A 12,245-nucleotide genomic window follows, 5' to 3' on the forward strand; every position below is an offset into this window, starting at 1 on the left:
TGCCATCTAGCTGCCCATGAATGGTTTAAGTTAACATTGCTTATAAAAGACACTTTATTTAAATGGAACTCCTCTCCTAACCAATCCCAAATCCATTCTCCAAATGTAAAGGAGTTGTCATTAACTCCATTGGTCATCCCAAGCAAAAAAAAAAAAAAAGTTTCCTTCTTTTCCAGTGGGTCTCTGCCCTGCCCTGGGACTCCTGTCTCTGCCAGGAGTCAGGCACTGGGCTCCATAGAGGGCTGACCAGCCCTGTACAATCCACCCAACTCCCAGGGCAAATTTCCCAGTGCTGCCTCCTGCTCCAGCTTCCACTTGATCTTCTTCATCTTGCCTGCTGGTTCCTCAGAGGGCTTGTGGGGATGTGCTGGCCTTTCCCTGGGGCACCGAGTCCATGGGCCTGTGTGTGTAGGTGGGCCTTGCCCTCTGTGTGCAGTCTCTGTCCCCTACTCCCACAGGCTATGGAACCAGTGCCATGCCAAGAGTATAGCTGAGATGATCAAGAAGGGGCAAGGAGAGATTTAGGGCTGAAAGGGATCTCCTGGGTCACAGAAGGAAAGCCCCTCGTTTTACAGGGGAGGAAAAGAGGTCCAGAGACTCGCCCAAGGCCACATAGCTTGTAAGAGGTCACAGTAGGACTGCTTCTCAGATCTCCCTGGCTCCCAGCCCAGCACTGAACCAAGCATACTAGAATTCCTCTTGGTAAGTTGGCATCTGGTCAAGAAGGAGACAAAGGGATCATCAGTGGAGCAATGAGAATTTAGGAGGAGCGGGTTGGAGACCTTATTAGGTTTTTGCTCAGTGAGAAAAGAGTGGGAGGACTCTTCTTGGGGGTGTCCCCCTGGCCCCCAGATTCTGACTTCTTTGTAGGTAGGCAATATACCCTAAATCCCTTTGGGGCTGTACGACCCCCTCCAGTACACTCACACAGTCTTTAGAAGGATCGAGTTTCAGGAAAACACAAGCTCTCAAGATCTAAAAGGATTTCCTTGTTTGTCCTGGTCTAGAAGACCCAGGTTGAGACGGATGGGGGGAGGGGAGGGGACTGCTGGCCGCAGGAGCTGAAGTTCACTGCTGGAAAAGGTGACTTTTGTGGCTTTGGATGAGACATTGTTTCCTCTTAGCCTTGCCTGGCTACTGATATTCTGTAGCCCCCCCGGATACAGATACACCTTCGGGAAGGAGCCTGGGGAGAGGAGTTCAGGACATACCTTGTTACAAAGCTTTCTACTTTGGGATTCTTTGCAACAGTTACCAGTTTGTGCCCCCAGCTGTGCCAGACTACTGGAGTCAGTCTTTCCATCCCCTCCCTCCACTATCAATATGCAAGTACCCAGTAGATGAAGTGCATCTGACCCCAAACTTGCCCTTTCTAACCTTTGCCTGTGAGGTCAGCAGGCTTGGCAGGGGGATGTGTGTGTGTGTGTGTGTGTGTGTGTGTGATGGGGGTGCAGGGCTGCAGGAAAGTGAGAGATCAAAGGAGATCATTCAACCAGTTTGGCTCTTTGTTTCTCAGATCTGTTTCTAGGAATAAGAGAATGAGTGAGGCAGCTCCTGCACAGAATGGTGTGGGGGGACAATGGAGATGATGAAGACTAAGCCAGGTGTGTAGGATTCAGAGTGGTACAGGCTCTTGTGGGAGGTCAGGAAGCCCAGGCAGGTACAACTAGTACTCCCTTCAGGAGAAAGAAGGGGTTTCCTTCCATTCTTCCAACATCTCTCAGAACCTAGAACCACTTTGGGGAAATAGGAGGGACTGAGGTAGCTGGGGGCAAAGAGAAGAAATACTTTTTCCAACCAAGTCTCAGTGGCCCCCATCACTATAGGCCAGTGATGCCGAACCAACCAATGGCACAGGTGCCAAAAAATGGCACACAGAACCCTCTCTGTGAGCACTCAGCTGCCCTCCCCTCCCCCTTCATTACTAGAAAGGCAGAGCTGCTCCCCCCCCTGCCCCCCCTCCACTGTGCCTGACACCCCCCACCCCCAGATTGTCTACCCCTTTGCTTTAGCAGCCCAATGGGAGGGCACAGAAAATAAGGTAGACAGGTCACAGGTTGAAAGTTGGAGGGGAGGGAAGCACTCAGGCCACTCCCCTCCCCCTTTCTACCCTTGCTGAGGACATTCCTCCAGCCAGCAGCTCAATGGGGGTGCTTCCTCCCTCCCCTGTGTGGGGTAAAGGGGGTGGGGAGGGTCCTCCTGGCACTTGGTCTGGGGGTGGAGCCTGGAACTCCATCTCTAAAAGGTTTGCCATCACTGCCAGAGGCAGATGTCCAGGTACTCAATCTCTCACCTACCCTCTTTCTGTCACAGAATACACTGTTCATCTTTGTCCTCCAGGAGCCCCATATTCTACTGGGAGTGAATGACCTATGCTCTTAATGGCTGTGATGCACCTTTATTCCCCACCTTACCCCCTTTTGGATTTGTAATGAATGAAAACAAAGAGTGTGGGGCAATTTTTTTTTTGCCTGTTCTAAAAAACACTCACTCAGAGTGACAAGATTTATTTGTTGTCAAGTGAAGGAAGCAGACATCCATTCCCAGATGTTACTGGTACTGGGGCTGGGAGCTTGAGGGACATCTACTGTGGTACCTTCCATTTAGCCCAGAGTTAGATTAGGGGACAGATTACAGTTCTGCCATCTCCTTTGCTCTGCAGGTTTGAGAATAAAAGGGTTATCTGGATCTTTCTGAATGACACTTGTGAAGGGATACCCAGGGCATTTATTCCTTTCTAAAGAGATGTAGACTAATGAGACTTTTTAGAACTTCTTAAACTAACCAAATCAGAGTGGAACATTTACTATTCTTGCTGACTTTGCAGGTACTGCCAAGAGTCTTTACATGTCACCCTTTCCTTTTCCCAAGTGCTTTCAAGTGATTTTACTGGTACCTGTGCAGTTCCAAATAAGAAGCTAAACAGTCCACCTTTCCCTCCTCCCTATTCCGCCAGGCAAGGATAACATGTCTGGTGCTTTTCCTTAACCCCAGACTCCTATGATCAACATGTATGAAAATGGAGAGTAAACGATTGCCGGTTTTTGTTTGTTTGAATGCCCCTGTCTTCTGCTTAGTACCAGTTCTAAGACAGAAGAGAAGCAAGGGCTAGGCAATCTGTGACATGCCCAGAAACTGGCTCAGTCACCCCTAGGAAGTGTCTGAGCTCAGATTTAAGTATTCCCTTGTTATAGTCCCAGTAAAGAGTGCATATCCTAGGGACCTGACCACAAGATTCACCCTTGAAATTCCCTTGTACCTGGGGCTCCATTACCCTGGAAGGGGGTGGGACCTCGGCACCTTTTCCTGTCCAGTCCAAGCCCTGGGCTCCCTCCTCTTTCCACGATGAAATTATTACCAAAAGGGAAGGAGGGAGGAGGAAAAGTAACTTGGACATTTTCTTCGTCTTTACTTCACTGTCTCCTGGACCAGATGCCAACTTAGCAAGAGGAATATCAGTGTACTGAATCCAATGCCGGGCTGGGAGCCAGGAAAAACCGGCAACTAGTCAGTCCTACTGGAAGTTACAGCTTTGGCGGGAGCGACCCAGACCCCCGTGTGCCCCTTCCCCTTACGGTGGAGTCTCAAGCCCTCCAGAAACCTCATCTGCTCACACTTTCGGCCACATTTCTCAAGAGTCAATCCTATATAGCCTTAAGGATGGGAGGAAATGTTCCAATCACCTAACCGAAATTCAAGTGGCCATTTTTCCCTCCGCGCCTCTCGAGAGGAGTGGTCGGTCGTCCAGAGTCTGCTGAAATCGTCGGGCTGTTGGGGACCTAACTTTTGCTAGTTAGCTGCTTCTGCAACAACTGTCTCCCCATCCAACCCTCCCACGGAACTCTCGGCCTTCCCCGCGGCCAGCCTTTCAAACCACAGCAGGTCGCCTTCTGCTCAGTCGGCGTCGCGGCCGCGTTGGGCTATCAGTGAACTCCAAAGCCTTCCAGAAAAAGGGGCTTGGAATCGGCTCAGGCGGCCATCAGTTGGCAGGGGGCACGGTGGGTTCAGTTGTGGTGACTGAGTTCAGCGAGAGAGTTCAAGCCGATCGTGTCTACCCTTGCAGAACGAAACAAAAGCATAAAAATCAAACAAGCAGCCGACCAAAAAGCGCTCGCCTAGTTTCTTAGCAGGATGGTCTCCTCCACGGGCTGGAATCCGGAGAGGCGAGGGGCGGGGTCGTGTCCCCGCAGGCGAACTTCTCCCTCTCGGGGTCTCTCCTCCTCCTCCTCCTCCGCCCGCTTTCCCCCGCCCCCCTCCCGCCGGCCCCTCCCCTTCCCTGTCTCCATTTTCTGCTTTTGGAAAGCTTAGCCAGCAGAGCCGGAGAAGAGAGCGGAGCCATTTTCCTTCCTTGCGAGCTAGGAGGGCTGGGACGGCGAACCAATCACAGGGCAGCCCTTACCTATATATAAGTGGGTCAGCTCGGAGCTCCCTAATTCGCGAGTCCGCGGCGTCCTCTAGTGACTTCTCACTGTCGCTGCCCTACCGTCGCTTCGCTGCCATGTCCGAGACGGCCCCCGCCGCTCCAGCCGCCCCTGCCCCCGCGGAGAAGGCCCCGGCCAAGAAAAAGGGCAAGAAGCCTTCGGCGGCCGGAGGAGCGCGGCGCAAGGCCGCAGGTCCCCCTGTGTCGGAGCTGATCACGAAAGCCGTGAGCGCCTCCAAGGAGCGGAATGGCGTGTCTCTGGCAGCCCTGAAGAAGGCGCTGGCGGCCGCCGGCTACGACGTGGACAAGAACAACAGCCGCATCAAGCTCGGGCTCAAGAGCCTGGTGAGCAAGGGCACTCTGGTGCAGACTAAGGGCACCGGCGCCTCGGGCTCCTTCAAGCTGAACAAGAAGGCCCCGGCGGCCGACACGAAGGCGAAGGCCAAGAAGCCCGCTGCCAGCAAGACCAAGAAGGCTGCCGGCGCGGCCAAGAAGCCCAAGAAGGCGACGGGGTCGGCAGGAGCCAAGAAGAGCGCGAAGAAGAGCCCCAAGAAAGCGAAGAAGCCGGCGGCCGCCAAGAAAGCGGCCAAGAGCCCGAAGAAGGCCAAGGCAGCCAAGCCCAAGAAGGTGGCCAAGAGCCCGGCCAAGCCCAAGGCCACCAAGGCCAAGAAGGTAGCCAAGCCCAAAGCAGCTAAGCCCAAGGCCGCCAAAAGCAAGAAGGCGGCAGCCAAGAAGTAGAGCTAGCCCTCGAAACTTGACACACCCAAAGGCTCTTTTCAGAGCCACCCACTCACCTCAGAAAAAGAGCTGAGCCTGCATACACAAGTCAATTATCTTGCAAACACACACTTTCTAGGTTGTGGTCCTCTAGCTTGATAATAATCCTCGACTATCCATTAAGACGCACGTATCCTTTTCCCTCTGGGCTGCTCCCCATGCCGAAGAAGAAAGGGGGGGTTTGGGGGGGGACCGGTTTATTTAGCTTTTGCTATATGTACAAAGATGCGAGAGACTTGGCCTGGCCTGCGTTTCTTATGACAAAAAGGCAAGAGGGGTGAGGATTCTAGGCCCCACCATTTTATTCTCTAAATTGGGGGGGGGGGGGTTAGAAAAGGAAGGCGGGCAAGATACTACATGTCACAAGCGTCTGGTCAAACTGCTTTCTCGGACATACCAACATTAATATATATATAATACAGCTTCAGGGCAGAGCGGACTAAGACTTGGCCTGCGTTTCTCATGACAAAAAGGCAAGATAGGTGAGGATTTAGAAAAGGAAGGCAGTCACAAGCATCTGGTCAAACTGCCTTTCATGACTAGAGACGCTCTCTTGGGCATACACGCACAATACATGCAGGATATCTATTTAGGAAAGAGCGGGCTGCCCGCGCTGTAGAGGACAAGGAGACGAAATAGAACCAATTGGGAGCGATTTGGGAAGGGGGGGGGGGAAGGAGGTTAAGGCTTTGTCCCTTAACTACGCCTTTACGTCCCTGCGCCCATTGAGGACGAGCAGAACGACAGAAGAGGGACGCGGGACAAGGGGCAAAGTCGGGCCGGGAGTCAGTGTAACGCGGTCACAGCTACTCTCGTGAGAAGATGGGTGGCTCTGAAAAGAGCCTTTGGGGTGTGGGCTTTCCGCAAAGGAAAAGCAGCGCCTTACGCCCTCTCACCGCGGATGCGGCGGGCCAGCTGAATATCCTTGGGCATGATGGTCACTCTCTTGGCGTGAATGGCACACAGGTTCGTGTCCTCAAACAGCCCCACCAGGTACGCCTCGCTGGCCTCCTGCAGAGCCATGACGGCCGAGCTCTGGAAGCGAAGGTCGGTCTTGAAGTCCTGGGCGATTTCTCGCACCAGTCGCTGGAAGGGCAGCTTGCGGATCAGCAGCTCCGTCGACTTCTGGTAGCGACGGATTTCCCGCAGGGCCACGGTGCCGGGCCGGTAGCGGTGAGGTTTCTTTACGCCGCCGGTGGCCGGCGCGCTCTTGCGGGCGGCCTTGGTGGCCAGCTGCTTGCGGGGAGCCTTGCCACCGGTGGACTTACGGGCGGTCTGCTTGGTACGGGCCATGGTAAGAGAGCAAGTGGAGAGCTTCTCCTGTGCCGAGAGACGACTGAGAAGGGGACGCGCGCCGGTTGCCTTTATAGACGCAGCAGCACCCTGATTGGGCTCAGGGAGTTTGAAACTCCCGCGCTGCGCCGCGATTGGTCGCAGCGCAGACTCCACAACATTTGCTTTCCATTGGACGTTCGATGCGCTTTCCGGTTTGCGACCTCTCGCCCGCCCCGCCGCTCACCCCTCCTTCCCTCTTCTAGCTCCCCTTTCCCTCCACCCGGGTCCTCCCTCCTCCCACTCTGGTCCCACACACCCGGGAAACCCCTGGCGCACGCCTGTGTCCTTTGCACTTCATCAATGTCTCCCCAAGGCTGGATTCTCTGTCCATTTCCCTGTTGTGCAAAGTTGTGCAGCCGGTCCCGGCATTCTCTCCGTTTCTTCCTCGCTCCGTCGCCCCCTTCCTCTCTCTTCTGGCGCTAAAAGAACCCCTAAATTAGTGTTCGGTTCCGTGACACGATGTCGTCCCCCATTCTGCCTCCCCCCCGTCCCGTTCCTCCCTCCCCCCCCCCCCCCCCCGCAACCTCTCTCGTTTACTAGTTCCCCGGCATTTGGGTGTTGCGGGCCACAAATCTTGTCCCCTCTCGGCGCCAAGGCCCTCCCGCGGCTCTTCAAAGCCGAGCGCCCACCGGCCACCCGACCCAAAGCACTAGACTGGTCTGGGTGAAGGGAAGAAAGAAGCCCTTTTCATTTCAACCTTCGCTTCCTAGTAAGAACAGGGCCCCCAAGTTGGGCAGTGCAGTGCAGTGCAGTGCAGTGAAGTGAGTGCTTCCGGGAACCCTCCCTCCCGTGCCCGCAGGATTCCATTGTGTTCTGGGACTCTGGACAGCATATGAAAAGACCGCCCGAGCGGCCGATTGGCCGGGAGACTCGACTCCCGACTTGTGAGGCGAGTGCTTAGGTCAACGATACTTTATTGAAACTCCGAAGTTTGGGGGTCCCAGCCCGCCGGGCCAGAGTCCGGAGCTAGCCGCCGGAATCCCCACAAACTTTTGTGTGCTAGAGAAACTTTTTGCCACCTCTCCAGTGGCCAAGAGGAACTAAAAGTCCCAAGCGGCAGCGCGCTGGACGCCGGTGAGGAAGGGCGAGGCTAGAGCGAAGCGCAGGTTGCCAGCCGCCCGCCCGTCCTCGTTTGCGAGTACAAGAAGGGGCCTTTTTTTTAAAAGCCTCTCGTTCGGTTTCAGCTGGCGTTGGGACCAGGGAAGCGTTTGGGGTTAAAGGAGGCGGGTGACAAACAGCGTGACTGCCTTGGCAGTGGCGTTCGGAAACAGCACCTTTTCTTTGACAGGGTGGGTGGCTCTGAAAAGAGCCGTTGGTTTCGGGTAAGAGCCTTTCGGGCCCCGGGAGCTCCGAGTCCGTTTACTTGCCCTTGGTCTTGTGGTGACTCTCGGTCTTCTTGGGCAACAGGACGGCTTGGATGTTGGGCAGCACGCCGCCCTGGGCGATGGTCACCTTGCCCAGCAGCTTGTTGAGCTCCTCGTCGTTGCGGATGGCCAGCTGGAGGTGACGGGGGATGATACGCGTCTTCTTGTTGTCCCTGGCCGCGTTGCCCGCCAGCTCCAGGATCTCAGCCGTCAGGTACTCCAGCACGGCCGCCATGTAAACCGGGGCGCCGGCGCCGACCCGCTCGGCGTAGTTGCCCTTGCGGAGCAAGCGGTGCACACGGCCCACGGGAAACTGCAGACCGGCCCGGGAAGAGCGCGACTTTGCCTTGGCGCGAGCTTTGCCTCCCTGCTTTCCGCGGCCAGACATGATGACGGATGCGAACACAACACAGCTGCGTCAGTCGACAACTGAGAAACTACACTGCTAGCCAGCCCCGCAGCTCTGGGGCCTTTTATACCTTGCGCCAGCAGTGTGGAACGGCCCCGTCCGATTGGCTGACGCGCCGTCTTTGTCCGACTGGCCACTAGGGAGGCTCGCCTGCGATTCCGTTATTTACATGGCCGTCCTCTCCGCCTATGACGACACCCCCGAGAAGCCGCCAATGAGAGGACGGTGTCTCCCGAGCCTTCATTTGCATATGAGCACTATAAGTAGCGGGGCCCGGCTCAGCCGCTTCACGTCGTTCGTTCCCGAACTCGTTGCTTCCTCTGTTTTCAGCCCCTTTCCTGCTTTCGCCATGCCCGAGCCGGCCAAGTCTGCTCCCGCCCCCAAAAAGGGCTCCAAGAAAGCCGTGACCAAGGCCCAGAAGAAAGATGGCAAGAAGCGCAAGCGCAGCCGCAAGGAGAGCTACTCCATCTACGTCTACAAAGTGCTGAAGCAGGTCCACCCTGACACCGGCATCTCCTCCAAGGCCATGGGCATCATGAACTCCTTCGTCAACGACATCTTCGAGCGCATCGCCGGCGAGGCTTCCCGCCTGGCGCACTACAACAAGCGCTCGACCATCACTTCCCGGGAGATCCAGACGGCCGTGCGCCTGCTGCTGCCCGGGGAGCTGGCCAAGCACGCCGTGTCGGAGGGCACCAAGGCCGTCACCAAGTACACCAGCTCCAAGTAAGCGGCTGCCTCGGGAGTCCGCCCCCCGCCCCGAAACAAAGGCTCTTTTCAGAGCCACCCACTGCCCTCAAGACAAAACGAGCTGTCTCACGCACCCGAGGGCTCGGGAGCCCCGACGCCTACCTACCTACCTACCTGCCTGCCTACATAAGATAACATAACCTGTTTGTCCACCCTCGCCTCCTCTCCCCTTGTGCTTGCTGCGCTCTTGCCTGCCGGAAGTGCCGGCTTCTGGTCGTTTCTTTCCCCGAAGCCCGGGGTCAGCCGGCACCCGCTTGCGCAGCTAAAACTCTTGAAAACCTTCCCTTCCTCTTTGAACTTTTTCTCCTTTGCCTCGCTTCCATCCTAGGCTCCTCCCTCGCCCTCCCGTCGCGTCCCTTCCCTTCCCACCCGGCTCGCTGCCACAGCGCGCAGCCTCAAAACTTGGGAAACATCTTCCCTCCCTCACCCCACCCCCCCAGTCTCCTCCCGGCCTCAGCCCCGGCCAAGTTCTCACGTCAACAAGGAGAAAAGAATACCTTTTAGCATTCTTTTGCCTTTTAAGATTTTGCCTTCTGGGTCTAGTTCTTTAAAACTTTTTATCAAACCACCTGATTGAATGCTTTTAGGTGGACGCTCAATTCTCAGGACTATCAAAGGTCTGAGCAAAGTCAGTTTGCATTGCGAAAAATAATATTATTGAGTCATTGCATCTGAAGAATGTTTTGGGTTTCCAGACAAGTGTTCGGAGGATTGTGGGCTTAAATTTCTGCGGTTTTGCCCCTGGGGTTACCAAGGAAACTTGGTGCATGCCAATAAAAGCAATTTTAGTGAGTATTGACCAGAATGTAACCCCACTAACAACTACTGAGAAGGAAAAAAAAAAGCCCTGCCTCCGGCAAAAATGAACAAAACATAAAACTCCCACGTGAGATCCATGGAACTTTAGACCTGAGTCATTGTTTTTTTAAACTTTAAGACAATTTCAATATTTTCGAAACTATTTGCAAAATAAGACAGGGTTTTACGAAATTGGGTACAAACAAGGTCTTGATATCCAAACTTGATGTTTCAAAAGACTCCGGGAAAATTGGATTGCTGTTTCTAATGACCATTGTCCACAAAATAAGTCAATAAAAAATGTTGTTAGAATCTACATCAAGTTACTGATGTTAAATAGTATGGTGGTCAGGTTGAACTTAGAGTAGAAATGGAAGTGGGGTTCAGTATTAGGAAAACTACATATAATTAATTAGAGAGAAGCCAAAATATCCATAAATACAGCAAAACTTTGGATGGAATTAAACACCCATTTCTGTTTAACAAGAAAATTGTACCTTTCCTTCTTGTAAGTCACGTATTGTTATCTATAACATATAATTTTACGTGTAATATATCGTTTATATAGTATATTATGTAATTATATGTCTAAAACCAAAGAGCCAGTATTATGTGTAAAGAGGATAAAATGCATATAATAAATCTGTGGTTAAGCAATGATGTTGGCCATCACTATTATTATTGCTATTATAACAGTAAAATCTTACTGTGGGAGAACTATCTCTTTGTGTTCATGTTGTAAGTTACTGGAAAAAATTGCCACAAAACACATTATAAAGGAAAAAATTAAGTTTTATTATGCTTAAGTACAGGTTCAGGAGGTAGAAAAATAATCCTGAACAAAGATTAGGAGTCTATAAATAAGGATTTACAAGTAAAAAATTATATCAGAGAGATAGAAATAATTTTGACATATACTAATCCAACACATACTGTTTAGGTCATAAAAGTTGAGCATGCTTAGTTAAACAGAAACATAGTCTTAGAAATCCTCTGAGGAAAGAGATTGATTTAAACACTGTATATAGGTAAAGTAAATGATTTTACAGATTAAATTTTTTTAGAGGGTTCATAATAAACTTATTTGATATGAAAAGTTTAGATGCCTCAAAGATAACTGTGTTAAGTGTCTGGCCAAATTACTTTGTGAAGACTTAGTTGGCTATTTGGCTTCTTTTAGAGAATATTTGAGGCCTTAAGTCAATTTTCACATCCCATGGAGTAGGTTTCAGCCAGCTGAATAAGCTTTCCTAACTAGGAGAAAAGACCCATCCTCAATAAAACTTAATAAAAGGAAATTAAAGTAAGTCCACACAAGTCATCAGCATTTCTGTGTTTTAACAAAACCTAGCTGGAAGAATTGGGAAGAGAAATTCCATTTAAAATAGCTATAGAATTTAAAATTCTTTCAAGTCTACCTACCAAGGAAAGAAATTAATGCACAACTCCAAACTATGCTTCATGGAAAGAGAGTCTTATATGATGAAATAATTGTTATGTGTGTACTTAGATAATAAAAATGACACTATCTAAATTATTTTACTTTTTGAATGCCATAAGAATTAGATTTACCCAACAATTACTTCACAGAGCAAATGAAATTAATTAGGAGATAGGAAAAGTCAAGAATTTCAAAGAAATAAATGTAAGAAAATTGGAAAGGAAAGGAGTTATCAGTACTAGATCTCAAACTACAATACTTAGCACTAATTATCAAAATGATTTGATAGTGGTTTAAAGATAGAGATGATCCTTGGGGAAAAGATAAGGTATACAACAAACCTAAAAACTGATGTTGAATAAACTCGAAGACTCCTACTATTGAAGTAAAAACACAATATTCAATAAAAAACTGCAGGGAAAACTGGAAAACAGCCGGCCAGATACTAGGTATGTATTCATACCTCACACTAACAACATCTTGCAATATATATCAATATAATTTCTAGCTGGATACAGTACTTAAATATAAAAGATCATATTAAAACACATAAGAGAGACAAATACATTACCTTTCAGATCTCTGTAGAGGAGAAATGTCCATGACTAAACTAAGGGTAGAGAGGTTTAACAATATAGCATGGATAATTTTGATTACACAAAACTAAAAAGCTTTGCAATATCAAACCAATACAGCTAATAGAAAAAGAAAATAAAAAGACTTAACTGGGAAAAGAAATGTTTTCAGTAATTTTCCTGATGATCTCATTTCCAAGTTATATAAAACACAATCAATATAAGAATAAGATACATTCTCCAATTAATAAATGCTCAAAGCTCATGAACAGGTTGTTTTTTCCATTTAAAAAAGTTTATTTTTTTAAGTAACAAGTATTTTTTTAAATAATAATCTCTCCTTACTATTCTTTCTACCACCCACATTCCATAATTA

The 12,245-nt window shown here is 50.5% G+C and overlaps 4 protein-coding genes across 4 annotated transcripts; 2 read left to right on the top strand and 2 right to left on the bottom strand.

Annotated features, from left to right (window-relative positions):
• The first annotated feature begins 4,315 nt into the window (after positions 1-4,315).
• LOC100013557 (histone H1.4-like) lies at positions 4,316-5,254 on the top strand. The gene has a single exon (XM_001364664.4). The coding sequence runs from the start codon at positions 4,499-4,501 to the stop codon at positions 5,156-5,158; it is 660 nt and encodes a 219-aa protein (XP_001364701.1). The 5' UTR covers positions 4,316-4,498; the 3' UTR covers positions 5,159-5,254.
• Positions 5,255-5,878: 624 nt separating this feature from the next.
• LOC130457524 (histone H3) lies at positions 5,879-6,557 on the bottom strand. The gene has a single exon (XM_056819322.1). The coding sequence runs from the start codon at positions 6,488-6,490 to the stop codon at positions 6,080-6,082; it is 411 nt and encodes a 136-aa protein (XP_056675300.1). The 5' UTR covers positions 6,491-6,557; the 3' UTR covers positions 5,879-6,079.
• Positions 6,558-7,429: 872 nt separating this feature from the next.
• LOC100013669 (histone H2A type 2-A) lies at positions 7,430-8,284 on the bottom strand. The gene has a single exon (XM_007485352.3). It carries the CDS (start codon positions 8,282-8,284, stop codon positions 7,892-7,894), a length of 393 nt encoding a protein of 130 aa, XP_007485414.1. The 3' UTR covers positions 7,430-7,891.
• Positions 8,285-8,470: 186 nt separating this feature from the next.
• LOC100013589 (histone H2B type 2-E-like) lies at positions 8,471-10,510 on the top strand. Its single transcript, XM_007485353.3, has one exon. It carries the CDS (start codon positions 8,475-8,477, stop codon positions 9,033-9,035), a length of 561 nt encoding a protein of 186 aa, XP_007485415.1. The 5' UTR covers positions 8,471-8,474; the 3' UTR covers positions 9,036-10,510.
• The last annotated feature ends 1,735 nt before the right edge of the window (positions 10,511-12,245 follow it).

This window comes from Monodelphis domestica, chromosome 2 (assembly GCF_027887165.1).
Source record: "Monodelphis domestica isolate mMonDom1 chromosome 2, mMonDom1.pri, whole genome shotgun sequence".
Classification (NCBI taxonomy): domain Eukaryota; kingdom Metazoa; phylum Chordata; class Mammalia; order Didelphimorphia; family Didelphidae; genus Monodelphis; species Monodelphis domestica.